The sequence below is a fragment of the Bolinopsis microptera genome, chromosome 1 (genome assembly GCF_026151205.1).
Source record: "Bolinopsis microptera isolate Bmic1 chromosome 1, MBARI_Bmic_1.0, whole genome shotgun sequence".
NCBI classification, from domain to species: domain Eukaryota; kingdom Metazoa; phylum Ctenophora; class Tentaculata; order Lobata; family Bolinopsidae; genus Bolinopsis; species Bolinopsis microptera.
In genome coordinates, this window is record NC_087072.1 from 24637112 (window position 1) to 24658466 (window position 21355).

The following is a 21355-nucleotide window of genomic DNA, read 5'->3' on the forward strand; positions in this document are numbered from 1 at the left end:
GTGATCGCATCAAAAAATCATAACCGATGATACAGCCGTTTAAAATGTAAAACATTATACATGACAACGTAATATGCAGACAAAAAACTGATCAAATTGACGTTCCAACAATCTTTGTGTGTGCGCGTTTCCAACTGCGTTACTATGCACTTAGGCGATTTCTCATTTAATTTGTAAGTGGGCGGTCAGACAAAAAGAAGAAACTTTCGAATTATAATATAGGTGATTTAGATTATTATAATGCTTTTGGACACGAAGGGAAACACACAGTGGTGATTATTATAATTTTAGTGAGAAAAATAAATCAAACTTTAGTTATTTTACATCAAAATTTATCGAAAAAAAACAGTCCCATAATTATGATAATGTTGGTCGAAATATCAAAAATTGATCAGCAATTGATTTGAATTGTGATACAAAAATTATCCTGCTGCCGTATAGAGTGAAATTTGACATAACGATTAATCTTCATTGACATAAAATCGATTCATACACTTATTTTCGAAAATAAAGCATATTTTCCCGACAAGCAAATCATAATTAAAAATGAATCTAAATCTAAATTGACATTATGCACCAGCATTGTCCAGGGTGAGGGTAATCCCTAGCAGTCTTGCTGCACTTGAAATGGTATTGTCCAGACGTCTTGTCCCAACACCATGTCTTTATACTTCTATACTGTCACATGGCTCCATAATTAACGTCTCTCAAAGTGAATGTCCCTCATCATTCTAGTTCTTACGTCGCTTCTCTTATCGTCAAACGAGCTCGCTATGTTTCTGCCGTTCATTGCAAAACGTACGGCATTCGTCGTGGCTTCGTTATCCCTAAAACGCAAAACGTTAAGTTTTCAGCTTAAACATTCTGAAAACTGATATCCTGTGTTTATCGTAGAATTAGACGACTCTCCATGTTCATTGGTTATTATTCAATGTTATCTGAATCAATGCGTGACAAGTGTGCAAAGTTGCAGACTACGACTCACATGTTGTTTTTCTTGTACTTGTATTGCTCCACTTTTCTGAACCTTTCACAGTCTGTAGGGTTCGGCAGCACAAAGAACTGTATCCGGGAATTGCACCCTGTTTTATCTTTGTACACCTCTCTCTGCTTCTGTATCAAGTCCTGTGAGATATAATTATTTTAACGGTTTCAATTTGCATATGGTCCTAGTTTTAAATGTACACAATTAAAATCATGCATGAATATATATATATTTATGCACGCTTCGTAGTTCGTTCTCCACAAAATCCCGTTTAAATAAGCATGATTCGATAGTGGTAGATGGATCAGTCCACAAAAAACTTATCATTAACAAATATTGACTAGGTAATCACTAACTTCGTTCATTTTCTGAATGTCCTGGTTGCGGTTAGTAAGGTCTGAAGAGTAGTTGATCATCCTGTAGTTGGGTGGAGATCTCCACCTCTCCCTGGTCCTGTCTCTGGTTCCTATCACCAGCCTCGGGTCTGTGTAGATCTTAGGGAACTCCGTTATCGGTGTCCCTCCCTGAGGGACAGGGGTGAAATAATTATCTGATAGATTAAGATTTGTTTGAGCTATTTGGTAGGTATGATCTACAATCTAAATCTACCTAAGCGATTAAATAGTCATTCTGTTAGACCTATTTCAACATCCTGTTTCAGTTAAAAAAGGTATTCACCCCTACTCACCCTTTTGGCAGGATATGTAGAACTGTTTAGTGTTTTGCTCCGCTGGTCCAAGAAATACTTCTCAGTAGCATTGCCAAATGTTTCACCGTACATGTGGTTTAGAGTGGGGATGTAGCCCTGGTACCTGATCAAGTTCTAGAGTTTATTATGCCGGGTTGCAGTAGCCCTGGTACCTGATCAAGTTCTAGAGTTTATTATGGGGTTGTAGCCCTGGTACCTGATCAAGTTCTAGGGTTTATTATGGGGTGGTAGCCCTGGTACCTGATCAAGTTCTAGGGTTTATTATGGGGATGTAGTAGCCCTGGTACCTGATCAAGTTCTAGAGTTTATTATGGGGTTGTAGCCCTGGTACCTGATCAATTTCTAGGGTTTTTATGGGATTGTAGCCCTGGTAACTGATTAAGTTCTAGGGTTTATTATGGGGTTGTAGCCCTGGTACCTGATCAAGTTCTAGGGTTTATTATGGGGTGGTAGCCCTGGTACCTGATTAAGTTCTAGGGTTTATTATGGGGTTGTAGCCCTGGTACCTGATCAAGTTCTAGGGTTTATTATGGGGTGGTAGCCCTGGTACCTGATCAAGTTCTAGGGTTTATTATGGGGATGTAGCCCTGGTACCTGATCAAGATCTAGGGTTTATTATGGGGTGGTAGCCCTGGTACCTGATCAAGTTCTAGGGTTTATTTTGGGGTTGTAGCCCTGGTACCTGATCAAGATCTAGGGTTTATTATGAGGTTGTAGCCCTGGTACCTGATCAAGTTCTAGAGATTATTATGGGGTTGTAGCCCTGGTACCTGATCAAGTTCTAGAGTTTATTATGAGGTTGTAGCCCTGGTACCTGATTAAGTTCTAGGGTTTATTATGGGGTTGTAGCCCTGGTACCTGATCAAGTTCTAGAGATTATTATGGGGTTGTAGCCCTGGTACCTGATCAATTCTAGGGTTTATTATGGGGTTGTAGCCTAGGTACTTGATCAAGTTCTAGGGTTTATTATGGGGTTGTAGCCCTGGTACCTGATCAAGTTCTAGGGTTTATTATGGGGTGGTAGCCCTGGTACCTGATTAAGTTCTAGGGTTTATTATGGGGTTGTAGCCCTGGTACCTGATCAAGTTCTAGGGTTTATTATGGGGTGGTAGCCCTGATACCTGATCAAGTTCTAGAGTTTATTATGGGGTTGTAGCCCTGGTACCTGATCAAGTTCTAGAGATTATTATGGGGTTGTAGCCTTGGTACCTGATCAATTCTAGGGTTTATTATGGGGTTGTAGCCTAGGTACTTGATCAATTCTAGGGTTTATTATGAGGTTGTAGCCCTGATACCTGATCAAGTTCTAGAGTTTATTATGAGGTTGTAACCCTGGTACCTGATCAATTCTAGGGTTTATTATGGGGTTGTAGCCCTGGTACCTGATCAAGTTCTAGGGTTTATTATGGGGTTGTAGCCCCGGTAACTGATTAAGTTCTAGGGTTTATTATGGGGTTGTAGCCCTGGTACCTGATCAAGTTCTAGGGTTTATTATGGGGTTGTAGCCCTGATACCTGATCAAGTTCTAGAGTTTATTATGAGGTTGTAACCCTGGTACCTGATCAATTCTAGGGTTTATTATGGGGTTGTAGCCCTGGTACCTGATCAAGTTCTAGGGTTTATTATGAGGTTGTAGCCTCGGTACCTGATCAAGTTCCCGAAAACAAAAGCTGTAAACATATGACGTCGAGATATTATGGCAAAGATAAAGAAAGTAGCTTAAGTTACCCTGGTTTATGGCAAGGTTTGGGGTATGACCAGGTGTTAGTGGTTACCAGTCGAGGGTAGTCGTTTGATATCATCTCTGCAGTGGTCCTGTCGGTTACTACGAGAGGTTAGGCGTCTTTTTCTAAGGTTCTGCTGTGAAAGATTCCAGTAGCTTATCTTAATCTAGTTGTACCCTCGTCAAGACTTCGTGAGGCTGAGCTAGTTATACATGCTATCAGAGAAGAAACAAGTTAGTTCGTAAAGAAAATATTAAGACGTTAATGGCACTGTGGAAGACCGCATACTCTTTAGTGAATTTAAAAATCTGCTTGATAGATATTTACAAATCGTGCGAAAATTCATGAAGTTGAGGGGCAGAATCAAGTATTTTATTTGTAAAATGGTCAACTTTAATAAATGTGAAATTTACAATAATACATGCTTACGATAAAATCTAAATGCATCATAATGCTCAAGTATTGAATTATCAATGTGTCAATAAATGGAAGCCAGCTCAATGACAAACTAAAATCTTTAAAAATGATCACATCATTGTTTTAAACCGCGATTGTCGGGCTAAATCTACTCGTTTTCTTCGAGTCAAAACATTGAAAAGTCTCATTCTCAAGCCGTTTTCTGCTGATAATGTCTACTCATGGCTTTGACTTTCGCCTTCTCACTCGGAAAAGTGTTGAGAAAAGGCTTGACTTTTCCCCATCTGGTCATGTGCCAGAGTTTGGAGTCCTCCACCTTGACAACTTTCTTCCTCATCAGTGATGTCCTGGTGTCCTGGATGTTGTTGCTCCGCTTAGCTTGCTTATCCTGTTCCCTCTGTGCATGCTCGGCGTCCCTCATCCCTCTGATCCATCTCTCTTGGTAACTGTTCTCCAACAAGTCGTAGACTGGAGTGGAGGGTCTAGTTGGGACGCCAAAGGTCATGAAGTCTGGAGACATTTTCTTGGGATACGTTAATACCATTGTCTTAGCAGCCCTGTGATTGGTTGAGTCAAGAAAGTAAATGATAACGCTCTTACTTCCATGCTAAAATAACTTTACTGCATTTGCGTGTGTCATGACATTCATGAGAAGAAATCGCAGCAAAGCTAAATTGAATGATCGACATAGTACCTAAGGCCCCCCACGATGTTGAATATGATCGTGAATAAAACACCTGTCCAGTGTCTAACAATGAGACTAGAACACTGATGCTTTATGATAAAATATGAAAAGCTGTGCACATCATATGTAATGATCCTCTGGTCTATCGTGTGATAGCCACCACACGTGCTCACCGCTCTACTGCAGAAAACAAATAAGTACAGTATTATAGTTGTAAGTTTCAAAATTTGAACTGTCGAATCAAAATCATAACCGAAATAGGACGAACGATGATAAACGTACTTGGCTTTCAAAACTTGATGAGAAGCCCGGTAGGCCTGTTGTTCTTCGGCTTTAACTAAACCAGCAGTGGCGGCCTGTTTGTTGAGTGTAATAAAATCTTTCTGAAAAAACCCTCAATATTATTGTTACAGCCGGCTGTTACACAGCCATGAATTAAGTAAAAATCTTTGAAGTTCCTAAACTTAACTGTAACAATACGCAACGATAAACAGTTCAAGTTCTAAGATCTGTGATACCCACATTTGTGCTCGGAGACCGATTTGTCTTTGGTAATGAAAGCCACTAAATTTTATGTTGGCGATAAAGCACTGGCTCTAACTCGAAGTTAGAGCAGGCACTTAGTAATAAATAATGAATTTCATCAGAATCAGTTTGATCAAAGCCCGAACATTATGTGTCTCACCACAAATCCGTTTTTATTGTAAGGTTTTACAACAGCAATGTTGAAATGGTTCAGTGCTGCTGGAACACCACCGTCGATAAAGTTGTAGCATTGTCCAAACGTCTGAAATTTCAATAATCTTTACTTTGCATTGTCAAAATTAAATCAGATTATGGTTCAGTAAAATTATGGCATGGTAACAATTTTAATTCAATCAGATATTATTCCTTTTTTGCAGGCCACGAGAATCAAAAAATTTTCCCTGATTTTGGACACTGATTCCACACAGTTTTACACCAAATATGTCTGTGTTTAGTGCTTACCCCGTTTGCGTTGTAGGGTGCGGTGTAGCAGCGAGTTAGGGGCCTTCCCAGAGGTGGTTTTACCAGAAGAGGGTTCATTTCGTTCCTCGGCTCCCCCAACACTACTTGGTCGCTCAGTAACGCCGACATGTTTCTGGTTTCACTTTTATCGCATTCAACCCGTTCTAGACAGTGATGATAGACGAATATTATAAAAAGAATTGAAATATGCATTTCTTCGGTAAAGATAAGCTTATTTAAGTATTTATAAAATTAGAACAAGCTATTGTTTCATAATCGACAGAATTCGATGCCACAAAAGATAATCCAACTTTATCAATGCTTAATCTACCAATACCATCTGCACCAACTTAAATTTTCATAGTGCCGTCCTAAAAGTTCTGTATAGACATTGAAGCCGCATTATTTCATCAGTTCTTAGACACAGTTCTTAGAAATCCAATATAAACAGAAGCAATGGAAATTAACTTGCGACAATAGTCAGCATATTAAATGTGCTGAAAATACGATCGATCACTCAGCCAAGTACAAATAGCAGCTTATATTGAACAAGCAACCAGTAGAGCAGTAGTAAGATAAAGGCACATCACTGCATGTATAACTTGTACAGTACAACTTAGCTATCACAAGCATTCATTGGAGCTGATGAACTTCCATACGGTTTCAGAGGACTCCCATCATGCACTACAGCAAAAACAATCCGGGGATTGGATCCTGGTTTTGACCACATTACTAGCGTTATTATATGGCTATTAAAGTGGATCACAAGGTTTAAGTGTGTGAAGTGTATTACCATGCCGATTGCAACTTTATAATCAAGTTTCTCAGCAGAAAATCTAATATCCTGGCCCAGTGTGGAAATATGATCCGTATTTGCGTCATAAAGGTTGCTTAGTTCCACGAAATAACCTTAGTACTTTCGTCTCGATTGAAGGCACCGAAAGACTGAAGCATTCAGCAAGACTTCATTGCGAGATTTCAAGACACAGACTTGTGGGACTCGAGTCCCATCATTATATACACAAGGATCAGCACAAACAAACACTGGACTTTAATACAGAAATTAAAACATTAAACTAAAGTGATCATAAGCCTAAAGCCTCGGTATTCAGCATAATATGCCCACAACACAATTCCGTTGCCAAGACACCATGTAAGGAATATATTTTAATCTTACCTGCCGTAAAGAGGTGATTGTGATCTGCTGCAGTTGGAGTATGATCGTTGTTTGATATCAGAATATCTCTTGAAAAGCTGCTAAAATCGTAAAAGATGGTCCACAAAACTGCTGTAAAATCATTAGAATTACCTTGATAAAGTTAACGTCGCGCTATCCGCGCGAGCATAACCTGCACGTGCAACAAAGCGCGTTATCATGGAAACGGCGAAATCAGGCGCGGATTGCAATGGTCAAGAATTGCGTTCAGGATTGAGTAGCCGTTTTTAGCCTGGCATTTCCAATTCCATATTATTATTAGGCCGATCGGGCAATCGCCGATGTAATGGTTGTAACTTGAAACTTATAGGTATAGATACTATTAGAGTATTAGTGTGAACTGTGAATGTGTGATTCGCGATTCGCATAATTCATATAGTTTAAGTTTGATTTAAAACTTTAAACTTGTGAGACTGAGACCTAGGCAACTGCAGAGGCGTCCCAACTAATAGTATTTAGTTTTAACTGATCATAATCATAATTTTGAACATCGGTTTTCATTGAGCAGTCAGCATGGTATGTGTACTGCCTTACTGCAGCACACGCGAATATTATATAAGTCGGTAAGTTGTAACATTCTTACTCCAAGACCACAAAATGATTTTCAATCTCTGCAATCACAATGCTGGCAAGCATAACCGTTGCCCTTATATTCACAACACAATTTAACCCCTATACTATTATATCCCCTTTATTGTTTTCCAGGCATTAAGACTCATCGAAAGTAGTTCAGCAGGCATATTTAAGTTCAAAACATTCTAATTCAATGTTAAAGATGACAGGAATAAGAAATAGTTATGTGGAGGTTTTTAAGAAATTTGCGCAAAATACGCGCCAGCATGTTATACGAAATTAGGTAAAAAACCCAAAATCGCCATATTCAGGTGCCTTAAAAACCATGTTAAAATTGAGTCAGAGATCTGAAACGTTGCAGGGCGTCTAGACCTTGTCCAAATCGACTGTAAAAAAATTTCATGTTTCAGGAGTATCGGGAAGTGGGTTTTCTGGAACCCCTGTTTTACAACAGATTGTCGTGAAGACTGAAGTACCTTATCGGACCTTATTTGGACGGACATTACTTGAACGCTGGAGGCCCTAGCGTTCATCTTAATGTCCGTTCAAATAAAGTCCGTTCAATTAGTGTCCGTCCAAGTTAAAGTCCGTTGAAATTTTTCAACCACTTCACGCCGAATGGCTGGTAAAAGTTAACACTGAAATACAGGACCGGGGTAGTTTGATAAAAAAGGTTTCCATAAAGCTAGAAATCACTGATGCTTTAAGCATGGACTATTTCATGCACGAAAACCCATTTGATGAAGAGGATATGTGATATTAGAAATTGATCATATACACATATTTTAACATTTTTACTGCTTAATGACTGCTTTTCTTACTTACTGTATAAAAATGGATTTAAAAATCATTTGCTGAAATTAAAAAAACGTCAAAAAATTGAAAAAAATTCGGATTTTTGATGGTTTTGAATGCCTTCGAACGTTCGTATTAATGTCCGTTCATAATTATGTCCGTTCATGTAATGTCCGTCCAAATAAGGTCCGATAAGGTATATCTATCTATGTATAGACGCTTTGGCAGTCAATTGGCAGTCAATTGTAGCCTAGATTCAAGTGTCCGTAGATTCAAAAGTATAAAAGATACAGTCATTTCGAACCACAGGTCTTGAAGATAATCGTTTACACTCCAGTTTCCATTATATTGAAAAATAATTTAACGTCATCATCATCACTTGATGACGTCATCAAGTTAAGTGTTTTTTAAACTTGATTTTTGACAAAATAACAACTTTTCAAATCGATTTTACACCATTAAAAAGTAATTTTATTCAAAATCTGAGGACATTTTTACCTTAAATAATTGTTCAAGCATTCTGAAAATCTACCGGAAAAGTTTCCTACCTTACTCCTTCATAAAGATATTCGCTATTGAAGTTAGTGGTTTTTTGAAGAATAATTTTATAAAAACACAAAAGTTGTGAATTAGTATTCTCTGGTGTTGGACCATCCCTTGGGTTGTGGAGCTCAATTTTGCTTCTTATAGCTCTAAATTGTGTTATAGGCTAGTTTTAAAGTTGAAAATCGAAAAGTTGCACACGTGGGGACACGCCCAAATTGATTTAAAATAGCTTATATCACTAAAAATTGTTATTTTCACGATTTTTATCAACTTTGGAGTCCCGCTGTGATCCAAGTTCTTTTTGAAATCTTCTGAAACTTTGCATGCTTATCTAATTATATATCAAATAACACTATGCAAAAATTTACGGTGATTCAATATTGTATGCGCACGCAATGACCGCTCAAAGTTTGCACGTGCGAAAGGTGAGAATTTTGCTCATTCGTGATTTCGAATATATTCTGCTTTCCCACGATATTTAAATGGCATTATATATGAATTAAATGCCAACTTGAATGAGTAAAAAGTGCCATATTCAGTCAGTTATCGACAGATATACCTACCTGAACACAAGGAAATGTTTTCAAAGGTAAAATTTCGAAATCGTTGAAATTACCTCCTTATTAATGAAGTTTTGACTGTGTAAATTATCCTGACATTATAATCAAAAAGAGACGATATTTGACCAAAACCCATAATCATGGGTAGAGTGAACCGCTGCCAGTGTCTCTCTTTTCCAAACAAAAGGAAATGATATTAATTTGAGGAACCGTCCGCAAATGCAAATTGATACCGAGAATGAAATCGGTCGCTCGCTTTTCCCATTCATTCACGGCTTAGGAATTGTAATAAAGCTTATTGAATGGGAAAAGCGAGCGACCGATTTCATTCTCGGTATCAATTTGCATTTGCGGACGGTTCCTCAAATTAATATCATTTCCTTTTGTGTGGAAAAGAGAGACACTGGCAGCGGTTCACTCTACCCATGATTATGGGTTTTGGTCAAATTATATAATGGATTTTGGTGTCCTTCTAATTTTGACGATGCGTTACCACAGGAACTGATTACTGTGATTTTCCAAGCTCGGTTAAATGTTTGAAGATTCGGTGGAGAGGGAGGCTATTAGCTATATAAGCGGCGCGGCGACCAATATTTTAAGTACAGTAGAATTTACATTTTTATATAGTACCTATAGAGTCAAGACACAGCTGTTCGTGCTTTTGAATTTTCATGAGCTATTGTATAGCGCTTAGCAGACTATCAGTATCACAGCAAGACACGTAGTTTAGGATTTTAATTTTATACCAAAACGAGGAATGTAAACGCATAAATTTGGATACGCGGTCCTCATTAATCATGCACCAGAAGCTAACAAAGACCAGTTCTTTTGTAAACCAGTTTCAAAACCATCTGTACCATAAACCTTGTGTTGAATGTGCCTGGGCAGATTACACCGCAGCTATAGTTATACAGCAAAGAGATTATTGTCTACTGGGGAGATTATTGAATATTTTAAAACTTGACTATATAAGTGAACTACTCGATTCCTTAAATTATGATTGCTTACTGATATCCAAAGATATCAAAAAATTCGGATTTTTGATGGTTTTGAATGCCTTCTGATCTAGTGTTCATATTAATGTCCGTTCATAATTATGTCTGTTCATTTAATGTCCGTCCAAATAAGGTCCGACAACTCGACAAGGTATCCGTATATTATCCTGTTTAATTCTTGTTTAATTCCTGTGACAGCCAGACCTGTGGTTGGTTTTTGCGACCGCAGGGTGACTGCTAGCATGGAAGCATGGAGTGCTCATTGGCGAGACGGCGTGTCACGTGGTGCAAGCAAATGCGTTGTGCCGTCACGCAGTTTGGCGTGACAAGTTTTGAGAGTATACCCAGAGTGCCGGAAGTGGAGAGCTCACTTCATTGTTGCCCCTTAATCGTTTTAAGGGATTCGAATTCTTTGCCTACCTCTGGGGTATGGCAGTCCTCTGGGAGGATGCCGGTGGAATCAAGATCACAATGCTGGCAAGCATTACCGTCGCCCTTATATTCACAATACTATTTACCCCCTATACTATTATATCCCCTTTATTGTTTTCCATGCATTAAGACTTTTTCGAAAGTAGTTCAGCAGGTACATTTAAGTTCAAAACATTCTAATTCAATGTTAAAGATGACAGGAATAAGAAATAGTTATATGGAGGTTTTTAAGAAATTTGCGCAAAATACGCGCCAGCATGTTATACGAAATTAGGTAAAAAACCCAAAATCGCCATATTCAGGTGCCTTAAAAACCATGTTAAAATTGAGTTAGAGATCTGAAACTTTGCAGGGCGTCTAGACCTTGCCCAAGTCGACAGTAAAAAAAATTTCATGTTTCAGGAGTATCGGGAAGTGGGTTTTCTGGAACCCCTGTTTTACAACAGATTGTCGTGAAGATATATAATAATAATATGTATAGACGCTTTTTGCAGTCAATTGTAGCCTACATTTAAGTGTCCGTAGATTCAAAAGTATAAAAGATACAGTCATTTCGAACCACAGGTTTTAAAGATAATCGTTTATACTTTACTTTACTTTATATTGAAAAATAATTTATCATCATCATCATCACTTGATGACGTCATCAATTTAAGTGTTTTTAAAACTTGATTTTTGACAAAACAACAACTTTTCAAATCGATTTTACACCATTAAAGAGTAATTTTATTCAAAATCTGAGGACATTTTTACCTTAGATAATTGTTCAAGCATTCTAAAAGTCTACCGGAAAAGTTTCCTACCTTACTCCTTCATAAAGATATTTGCTATTGAAGTTAGTGCTTTTTTGAAGAATAATTTTATAAAAACACAAAAGTTGTGAATTAGTATTCTCTGGTGTTGGGCTATCCCTTGGGTTGTGGAGCTCAATTTTGCTTCTTAAAGGTGTAAATTGTGTTATAGGCTAGTTTTAAAGTTAAAAATCGAAAAGTTGCACACGTGGGGACACGCCCAAATTGATTTAAAATAGCTAAAATCACTAAAAATTTTGATTTTCACGATTTTTATCAACTTTGGAGTCCCGTTGTGATCCAAGTTCTTTTTGAAATCTTCTGAAACTTTGCATGCTTATCAAACTATATATTAAATACCACTATGCAAAAATTTACGGTGATTCAATATTGTATGCGCACGCAACGTCCGCTCAAAGTTTGCACGTGCGAAAGGTGAGAATTTTGCTCATTCGTGATTTCGAATATATTCTGCTTTCCACAATATTTAAATGGCATTATATATGAATTTAATGCCAACTTGAATGAGTAAAAAGTGCCATATTCAGTCGGTTATCGACAGATATACCTAACTAAACACAAGGAAACGTTTTCAAAGACAGAATTTCGAAATCGTCGAAATTACCTCCTTGTTAATGAAGTTTCGACTAGCTGTGTAAATTATCCTGACATTATAATCAAAAAGAGATGATATTTGACCAAAACCCATAATCATGGGTAGAGTGTACCGCTGCCAGTGTCTCTCTTTTCCAAACAAAAGGAAATGATATTAATTTGAGGAACAGTCCGCTAATGCAAATTGATACCGAGAATGAAATCGGTCGCTCGCTTTTTCCATTCGATCACGGCTCACGAATTGTAATAAAGCTTATTGATTTGAAAAAGCGAGCGACCGATTTCATTCTCGGTATCAATTTGCATTTGCGGACTGTTCCTCACATTAATATCATTTCCTTTTGTTTGGAAAAGAGAGACACTGGCAGCGGTACACTCTACCCATGATTATGGGTTTTGGTCAAATGTGTAATCAAGGATGATGGTAAGTGTTGAGGGATGTGTCATAGATTCGAACGCTTAAGTGTGGAAGAGAGAGGCGAAATAGGACGACGTTTGAGTAGTCGCTATGTTACACCGGTCTGGTCCAACTCCTCTGGCACCATTAAGCGTTTAGTGTGGTTTGCAAAGTTGACGATGGTGGAGATATGTTAGTTGTCGAATATGTCATTGACAGAGTAGTCCCGGAAATATTGACCTCTCATTTGGGCAATAGCCAGGCACTGTCCGTTACGTTCACTTTGTATTACTTATCTATTTAATTATTTCTCCATATCAATTTACTCGTTTCATTTCTACCATACGGTACGCCCTGCCGTTTGTGTTACGTGACGAGAGCTTTGACTAGCATACACTAAACCCCAAGAAACTTGGATTTCTATAACAGCTTGTAATATGTCGCAGCGAATGGTAAAGACCCGTCAGTGTGAGATTATCTTACTGTGAAATAATGAAAGGAGTCAAAGCAGGTACTCAGACCAATGGCATAACGATGCTTTATTCATGGGCATTGCATGTGAAGAGTGTTCCTGCTCTATTGTGGCAAGCAAACTCCAGATCCCCACCAACAAAGGATTAAAACAAAGGCCATTAGAAAAGCCATGGATCATACTCTAGGCGAGAGCGGCTTTGGTTTACTTCTAGAACACACTCTACAACCAAGTTGAGCACAGTGGTTTTTGGCGACGGGCCACATGGCGTGGGTCAAAAGGCACATTGTGTTTAGAGCTCCCGCCAAGTGGCCGTCCTCTAAACACACTGTGCCACTTGGCGTGGATTTAGCAAGGGGAATAAAGGCACGGATTTTTAGCAAGGATTTTAAAATTCCGTGCCTCTAATATTCTCCGAGAGTTTCCACGCCAACTGGCGGGAGCTTTAAACACACTACGCGCCTCGTTGTGTGAATCCGGTGACTAGTGGCGGGAGCTCTAAACACACTGGGCCTTTTGACCCACGCCATGTGGCCCGTCGCCGCATGGCGTAGTGTGGACAGACCCTAAGGCTTTTAGGTGTTCCTTAGCCTTAGGCTTAAGTGTCCTACCGCGGATCTTTCACTTTCTCAAAGTATGTAGTTCTTTAAGCTTTGGTTTCTAAAGCTCTTCGAGATCAAAGTTAAAAAACTAGCAGGTTAAAGTTATAAATATACAATCAACTTGTAAGTACTTGTAGTTAATTACCAAAAAACAAATGATAGATATCAGTTGTTTTTTAAATATTTATAACTGGAGAACGATCGAAGAAGCTTTACATTATTTATAAAAAGTTGTTTCCCAGGTCTGGAATTGTCACATAAAGGTATTAAATGCAATTTCACGAGCAAGAAAATTGAGTTATTATTAATTCAACTTTATTATTAAGAATCCAGGATCATTGCCAATCAAATACTTACGCTTTTTATAAAACTTACTGGGCGGCGCTCAGCTTGTAGCGCGATGCGTTACTGTGCCGCGCCGCGCACTTAATAAGGCTTCTCACAGCGACACTGGCTAGATCGGCGAAATGCGCTACTGTGCCGCGCCGAGCTGCCATGAATTGACATCGTCAATTAAGCGCTCAGCCTGTCATTCCGCCGAATCTTTATTTATGTTTATGAACATAATAGCCTGGGGTCCTCAGGTAATTAAAAACTAACTGCAACTTTTACCATTTACATCTTCTATGTCTTTAAAATAACTAGCTATTTGTTGTTTGACTACATATCATGACAATATACTATTCTACTAGTACTAGTACTATCTAGTCGCCTTTGGATCGTGCGCGCGTACTATAATAATAAAGTGCACGGCACGAATGTGTTTTCGATACGAATGTTTCTCCAACGTGATTCGTACGTGCAGTCACTTTTGCATTTTGGTCAAATTAGCTATGAGTACTGCACTTTCTTCTGTGATTTTGTTTTTTTATCCGCCAAACTAGGTATAAATATAATGTTTTAATTTCTACAGGTTCAGCTGAACACCTACCCCTATTTACCCCTTATTGCGGAGTAGGGATTCTCACGACGTGCTAAGCATTAGAAGAATATATCAATTAACAACTGCCACTCCTCAATCCTCATCAGTTATAAAATAGTCAGACAGTGGGTGCATCTGAAAAAATGTCACTTTACGATCATGACAGTGAACTAACTTCGAAATCATTTGCTTGATCGTAAAAATTGTTTAAGTTTGAAATTTTGCTTTGCCGTCAAAACTTAGCAAAACTGTTAAAAAGTGAAAAATCTGATTGAAAAATGAATACTCAACATATTTAATTGTTCTGTTAGGACGCCATTACCATGAAAGAAATGTGCCGTTTACGATGGAGTCCCAACAGTACAGCTTTACATCTATGGAGACATGACAAGGATTCTGATCTTCATCATTACCGTTATTATATATGGTCGTTTTGTTCATGGAAAGTGTCGCAGATGATTATCATGGTAAGATTTGATAGCAGTTTGATACCACACGATCTAGAATCCTACCCTCTTCATCTCAAGACAGTGTAGAATGCAAAACAAAAATGTGTCTTCGATACGAATGAATTAGCCTAGGTTATATTTTAATTTCTACCCGTCCAGCTGAAAGCGTAACCCTATTGTGAAGTAGGGATTCTCACGACGTGTTAATCTTTATAAGAATAGATCAATTAACAACTGCACTGTATCATATTTAGATACTTCTTGACTCATCATATTCATACTTGACTTACTTGACTTAAGCCTAAGGCGGGTAGTGTTCCCGAGATCCATTGACAACAATTCTCCACAGCTTTCTGTCCTCCATCAGTCTAGCTATCTCATCTACTGACTTCAGCCCAGTATCTGCTTTTAGGTTATCTAGTAGTGTTAAGTAAGGTCGCCCCCTGTTAGTATGCCCATGACTCGGCTTCCAGAGGATCAGTTTGTTCAGTGTCAGCTCCGGATGTCGATGAGCATGACCTGAAAGTCTGAGCCTTCGTTGGGTTATCTCGGAGCCGACTTTGAGAAGTTCACCGTACAGGCTGTGGTTGCTGACATGGTCTTGATATTGATTGATGTTAAGGGCCATTCTTAACATTCGCGTATAGCAACCATCAACCATCTTCTCTAGTCTTTTCGTCATAGTCCAAGTCTCGGAACCGTAAAAAAGCACCGACTCGACGAGTGCTGTAAACACTCTGATCTTGATAGACTTCCTAAGCTTAGAATTCCAAAGTTTTTTGAGTGTGTGGCATGCTCCCCATGCTCTTCTTTTCCAAACCCTGATATCACTCTCACTGTCTCTGATTCTAGAACCCAGGTAAGTGAAGTCATCCACATGCTCTATTGTGCTGTTACCCACGGACTTGATGGTATCAGGATGCTCCATGTTCTGAGTAAATGTAATGGATTTGGCTTTCCCTTCATTCATTCTAAGTCCCACTGTAGCAGCAACTCTTTAGGTCTTTCTACCTCTTGCATCAGCGACTCAGCCTCCTTTATATTATTATAGTATCCGCTATCAGAATTCAGAGGAATGTCATCCGCAAAACCAGTGTCCGATATCTTCTCCGCCTTGACTCTCCTTATCCAATAAACTTCGAAATCATTTGCTCGATCGTAAATATTTTTTAAGTTTGACATTTTGCTTTGCCGTCAAAACTTTCTATTCAGTTTTGGTACCAAAACTGTTAAAATGTGAAAATTATGATTGAAAAATGATTACTTAACATATTTTATTATTTTACTAGGATGCCATTACCATAAATAAAAAGAAATCGAGAGTGCCGTTTATCTTGGACTGAATAACGATGGGGTTCTAACAGTACAGCTTTACAGCTATTCTGGAATGATAAGGAAACGGATCTTGATCATTACCGTTATGGTCGTTTTGTTCATGGAAAGTGTCGCAGATGATTATCATGGTAAGATTTTATACTTATAGCAATTTGTATAATCGTTACAATTTAATTTTAACTCATTGAGGTGATCCGTGATGGTGATACATTTACTGGGGTCCTCGTACTTTATAATATACTTTCAGGATGGGAATATGTAAAGATAGATACAATGATACCACACGATCTAGAATCCTACCCTCTTCACCTCAAGACAGTCTCGAAAATAAAGGATGGAGATTTCATTAATGTGCTTATCGATCCAAGCAATGAAATTTCCTTGTCCTTATATTTCACACCTCTTGATGTTGAAATTTATCTTTTCGTGTTTAATGAGAATTTGTGTGCATCTAGGAACGGGCATGCTAATACCACAATAGATGGTGATTTTATAACAAACAGCACTGAGAATATCTGGTCAATACGAAAGACAAACATTTCACTAGACCTAGATGTGAATAGCATAACATTGTTCCGATACAATTTCTCGAAGATCGAACAGGAGTGTGTAAGTCTACATTCGATAAATGTTGTCGGGATTTATTTCACGTCGGACTTCTCAAGCGATGTAATTGATGAACTGCAGTACAAACCCCACAATAGAGGTAATAAGACATTATCTCATTAGAACTACGAAAATCTAATTCCAGACCAGAAAATCCTAAAACAGAATAGTAATACTCCCCAGAACATACATATTAAATATTCATTAATACATTCCTGTCGACATTTTTATTTGTTGAGAGTTTAAATTTAAACTGGTCTAGAAATAGAATTAGAAATTGCACTGTATGTATTTTTTTTTCAAAGTACATACATACTAATTAGGGGTCGTTATATTATGTGATAACATTTTGGGCAATTTGTACCCCCGCCCCCTTCTATAAATAAACCACACTAGCGTAATCATGCAATCATTTTTATTATGTGAAAATGTGAACGACCCCTTAACATGCTTAAGATCTGATAAACCACTTCAGCTAGTGAATGAAGGTAGAAAAACGTAGATTTCTGTGAATAATATCCTTACCTCATTTTCTAGATCATAATCATAAACTTAACTTTCTCAGATTACTCCGATTGTCAGGTGAAGGAAGTAGGTAATCCTCCATACTTGAAATTGGCATGCAAATATGACAACACTACCTGGTTTTCGCTGCCCCTTCACTAATAACTACTATACAGTCGGCAGTACATTAAGATGTGTTATAACGTTATTTAACTCAGCATGTCCAAAGGACACACATTTTTATCAAGCGTGTGGACACAGTGATTGTACTGGATATCAAGTACTGGAGCATTCGACACTCTTCTGTTCAACGTATGTATGCGATATCAGAAACCGTTCATCAGCTTACCAACAACCTCAAGCAGGTACAATGAACGAGGCTGAATTTTCTTGCAATGGGAAATATGATTGCCTCAATACTAAAGTAGATGAGCAGTTAGATTGTCGGTTTGATGAGGAAGATCAGTATCAGTGCAAGGACAACTCTAGTTTAAGAACTAGGAAGAAACTAGCAGCCTCAAAGACGTGTGACAACAAATGCGACTGTTACGATTGTGACGATGAAGCTCATTGTAATAGTTTTCACTATGGAATTGAATGTGAATTGAAGGACAAAGGTTCTAATTTTGGTCATTACTACGACGGTGGAAGTTACGCAGCCCCAGGAAATATTTGCGATGGTATTGAACATTGCACTGACAGAAGCGACGAAAAAAATTGTTCTCAATCAAATAAGACTTGCCATGACAGTTGGCACGGTGATGTTCGTTACTTGAAAGATAACCAAATATGTGCAGTTCCCCGTGGTTCTGCACTCTGTTCAGATGGTAAAGATCAAGTAAACTGTTCAGACCCTCATAAAATAGCTATGTCTTGCTTATTGGCAGGATCTCCCACTAACATCTCAAAATTTGCTGTCTGCAAAGACTACCCGTTGTGTGACGATGACTATAACAACAATTGCCTAGAACCAGAGGGAGGGTGTTCTGTCCACAAGAGCTTTCTCTGTGATGGAATAGCAGACTGTCCAGGAGGTTCTGATGAGAGTGAAGTATACTGCTCTCACATGTCCAGTTTCAACTGTACAAGAAGAGTAGCCAGATTGGAAGCAAAGGGCAACAAAATCGTCCACCCCTTTCCTTTAAGCTGGGCGAATGATAATGAAATAGATTGTATGGACGGGAAAGATGAGGACGATACTTATTGGAATGTGTGTGAGTTCGGATCGATTAAACTGTTTATCGAAAAAGAAAGTCGCTGCATGGATGTGAAGAAATGTAGAGAGCAAGAAGAGAGGTTTATAAGTGTAAAGAACCTGTGTGATAGAGTTGAAAGCTGTGGGGGAGAGAACGATTTATGTGGAGTCTCTAGAGGCATTCAAACAACTTGGAACACTCTCATCGAACAAAAGGCTGCGGACACAAAAGTAGTATCGTATTGTTTGAAGGGGTTACTGAATCTTCAACGCTCTGCAAGCCTTCTGCTTCTTGAGAGGGGTACCATCTCCAAACGCATGGGACACTGCACAATTTGTGAGAAAAGGCGGCAAGTTAAATTTACCGAACAGCAAGTTTGACTGCAGGTTCGTATACGGTGAGATGTATGTTTATCTGGCTTGTTCCAACTCCTGCTTAGCATCCTCCACACCGTGTCCTTTGAGGACAATTCCTCCTGACACTTGTGTCAACAAGATGAATGAAAGAGTCTTCACAGTTACTGACTCTAACAATCTTACAGTTTCTCTGAGAAAACTGAGGGAGTACCACAATGAAATTTACCCGTGTGACAATAAGAACTGTGTGCTATACAACGAAGTTTGCAATCTAGTTGATGATTGTGGGGATGGAAGTGATGAAGTTAACTGCACTAATCACTTTTACTGCCCAGAATATAAAGAGTACATACCGCTTACCTCCAAATGTGATGGTCAGGTTGATTGCAGAGATTTCTACGACGAGTGTAACCATGACTGCGTCACTACACAGAGGTACATATTCGGCAACAATATTCTGAGAGGCTTGTCGTGGACAGTGGGAATTCTTGCTATCTTGTTCAATGGTTTCAACATCGTTCATTCTATACTTGAAGCAAGAACAAGAGAGACGTTTGGAGGTCTGATGAACAAATGTTTTATCATTCTCATAAGTTTGGGAGACTTCATAATGGGAATATATTTGGTGGTCATAGCTTGTGTTGATCAACAGTTTGGCGGAAGATATTGTGAATCTAAGTACATCTGGATGTCCTCACAATGGTGCTCACTACTTGGAATTATGAGCACATTTGCAACTCAGATCTCACTCTTTTCGATGACAGGTCTGAGTCTGTTCCGAATCTGGACAGTTGGAGATATAATTCAACGTGATAGATCCTCAGCCAAGTCAAAATTACAGCTGATTCTAACGATATCAACAATATCATTTTTATCAGCTGCTATGGCATACATACCGGTGTTGACTCAATTGGAGGACTTTTTCGTGAACGGACTCTACTACCACGACAACCCTCTTTTCACTGCGTCCGTATCGAAAGATATCCACCGCCAAATATTCCGCAGCAATTATGGATACATGAAGAACACTGATATGTCGTGGAAGTTGATACGATCAATCGTAAGGGACATGTTTACATCTGAATATGGAGGTAAGATATATTTGAACAGGATAAAATTCAATTTTACCTAATTTAGATTACTCAAATTAGTGAAGATGATTTTGACTTTTTGTTAGCAAAGAAGAAACAAATAAGTTGAAAAATATACTAACCGGTAGCATTTTAGGAATAGAAGGAAAAGCAATCCATTTCTACGGAAGTGATGGAGTCTGTATTTTTAAGTACTTGGTGACAAAAGAAGACCCTCAAAAGTGGTACAGTTTAACAATTCTGGCAATCAACTTCGTCTGTTTTGTCATCATATCGGTATGCTATATATTTATAACTGCCAGAGTTGTCCGCTCATCAAAGAATACCTCGAGAAACGACAACACCCAACACACAAGGGACCTCCAGTTGAAAATCAGTGCCATCATCTTTACTGACTTTATGTGCTGGATACCGCTGACCGTCGTTTGCTTCCTGCACTACGGAGATATCATCAACGCCACCAAATGGTATCCCTACTTCTCAATCGCACTGCTACCGATCAACTCCGTGATAAACCCACTGCTTTACAACGGGGATCTAGCAAAGATGTTGATTGGTCCAGTCAGAGTTTTAAACAGATATATGCAGGAAACGAAAGCTAGATGGACAACTACTTGAACTAGACGAAGAAAAGTGCAAAATGCAAGCAAAGATAATACTTGTGCAATAAGTGAACTATAAAAGCACCTGACCTCTCGAACAAGGCTGGAAATTTAACAGGAGCAAGTAAAATCGGGTATCGTAGCCCGCCTTTTTTTTCTTTTTTTGAGAGGCTTGACTTGGATGGCCCACGAAAAGATAACATGAAGATGCTATGCCTGCCTCTGGGGTATGGTGACTCAGAAGGAGGTTGCCAGAGTTATTCAAGTGAACCAGCCTGCTATTTTATCTTAAAATCTTAATTAACTTGATAAAGTTTTGCACGTTGTCGGAGGAACCGTTTGACACGTGCACTAGATTTACCTCTCTATCTATTTTGTTTTATTTTTAGCCTATATGAGTATAGAATTATAAAACCTTGTGTGGAAACGTTTTATTTTTTTAGTTTTCTAGACGAACTTTATTACTAATAGTAATAGTAATTTTTACTCATAAACCCGTCACATAAACATATTATCTGATTATCATTGTTATTGAAATATTGGAATTTCAGTTCCTCATAGTGGTCAGTACACATGCAAAGTGTCTTCAAACAACCCTAGATTTGGGTAAGATTGGGAAACAAAAAGAGAGACTCTTAAAACAACGATAACACGGCCGACAAGAACAAAGACCCATTTTCAGTTAACCGGCAAACATTAGGCAGTTTTTGACCGTCATAGTTATACTGTTATGACCGTTGAAGTAGAGCCAACGAAGATACAAACTATTCACAATGCCGACCCACTTTTAAGA

The 21355-nt window shown here is 38.5% G+C and overlaps 3 protein-coding genes across 4 annotated transcripts; 1 reads left to right on the top strand and 2 right to left on the bottom strand.

Moving 5' to 3' along the window:
* Positions 1-274: 274 nt before the first annotated feature.
* LOC134821817 (ciliary microtubule inner protein 2C-like) lies at positions 275-3629 on the bottom strand. The gene is made up of 5 exons (XM_063832608.1): positions 3423-3629; positions 1674-1797; positions 1342-1509; positions 986-1125; positions 275-827 (listed from the first exon to the last, which is right to left on the bottom strand). Exons 1-5 carry the CDS (start codon positions 3494-3496, stop codon positions 698-700), a joined length of 636 nt encoding a protein of 211 aa, XP_063688678.1. The 5' UTR covers positions 3497-3629; the 3' UTR covers positions 275-697.
* A 290-nt stretch (positions 3630-3919) lies between these two features.
* LOC134821803 (cilia- and flagella-associated protein 77-like) lies at positions 3920-6831 on the bottom strand. Of its 2 annotated transcripts, none has more exons than XM_063832597.1 (5): positions 6685-6831; positions 5508-5671; positions 5206-5307; positions 4803-4876; positions 3920-4392 (listed from the first exon to the last, which is right to left on the bottom strand). In XM_063832597.1, the coding sequence occupies exons 2-5, from the start codon at positions 5634-5636 to the stop codon at positions 4026-4028; spliced, it is 672 nt and encodes a 223-aa protein (XP_063688667.1). In that variant the 5' UTR covers positions 5637-5671; positions 6685-6831; the 3' UTR covers positions 3920-4025. The 2 variants fall into 2 exon arrangements, with proteins under 2 accessions (XP_063688667.1, XP_063688657.1); XM_063832587.1 differs by having other exon boundaries at positions 4803-4903.
* Positions 6832-16454: 9623 nt separating this feature from the next.
* Positions 16455-21065, top strand: LOC134811657 (relaxin receptor 2-like). Its single transcript, XM_063818683.1, has 3 exons — positions 16455-16913; positions 17379-19960; positions 20097-21065. The coding sequence occupies exons 2-3, from the start codon at positions 18916-18918 to the stop codon at positions 20576-20578; spliced, it is 1527 nt and encodes a 508-aa protein (XP_063674753.1). The 5' UTR covers positions 16455-16913; positions 17379-18915; the 3' UTR covers positions 20579-21065.
* Positions 21066-21355: the final 290 nt, after the last annotated feature.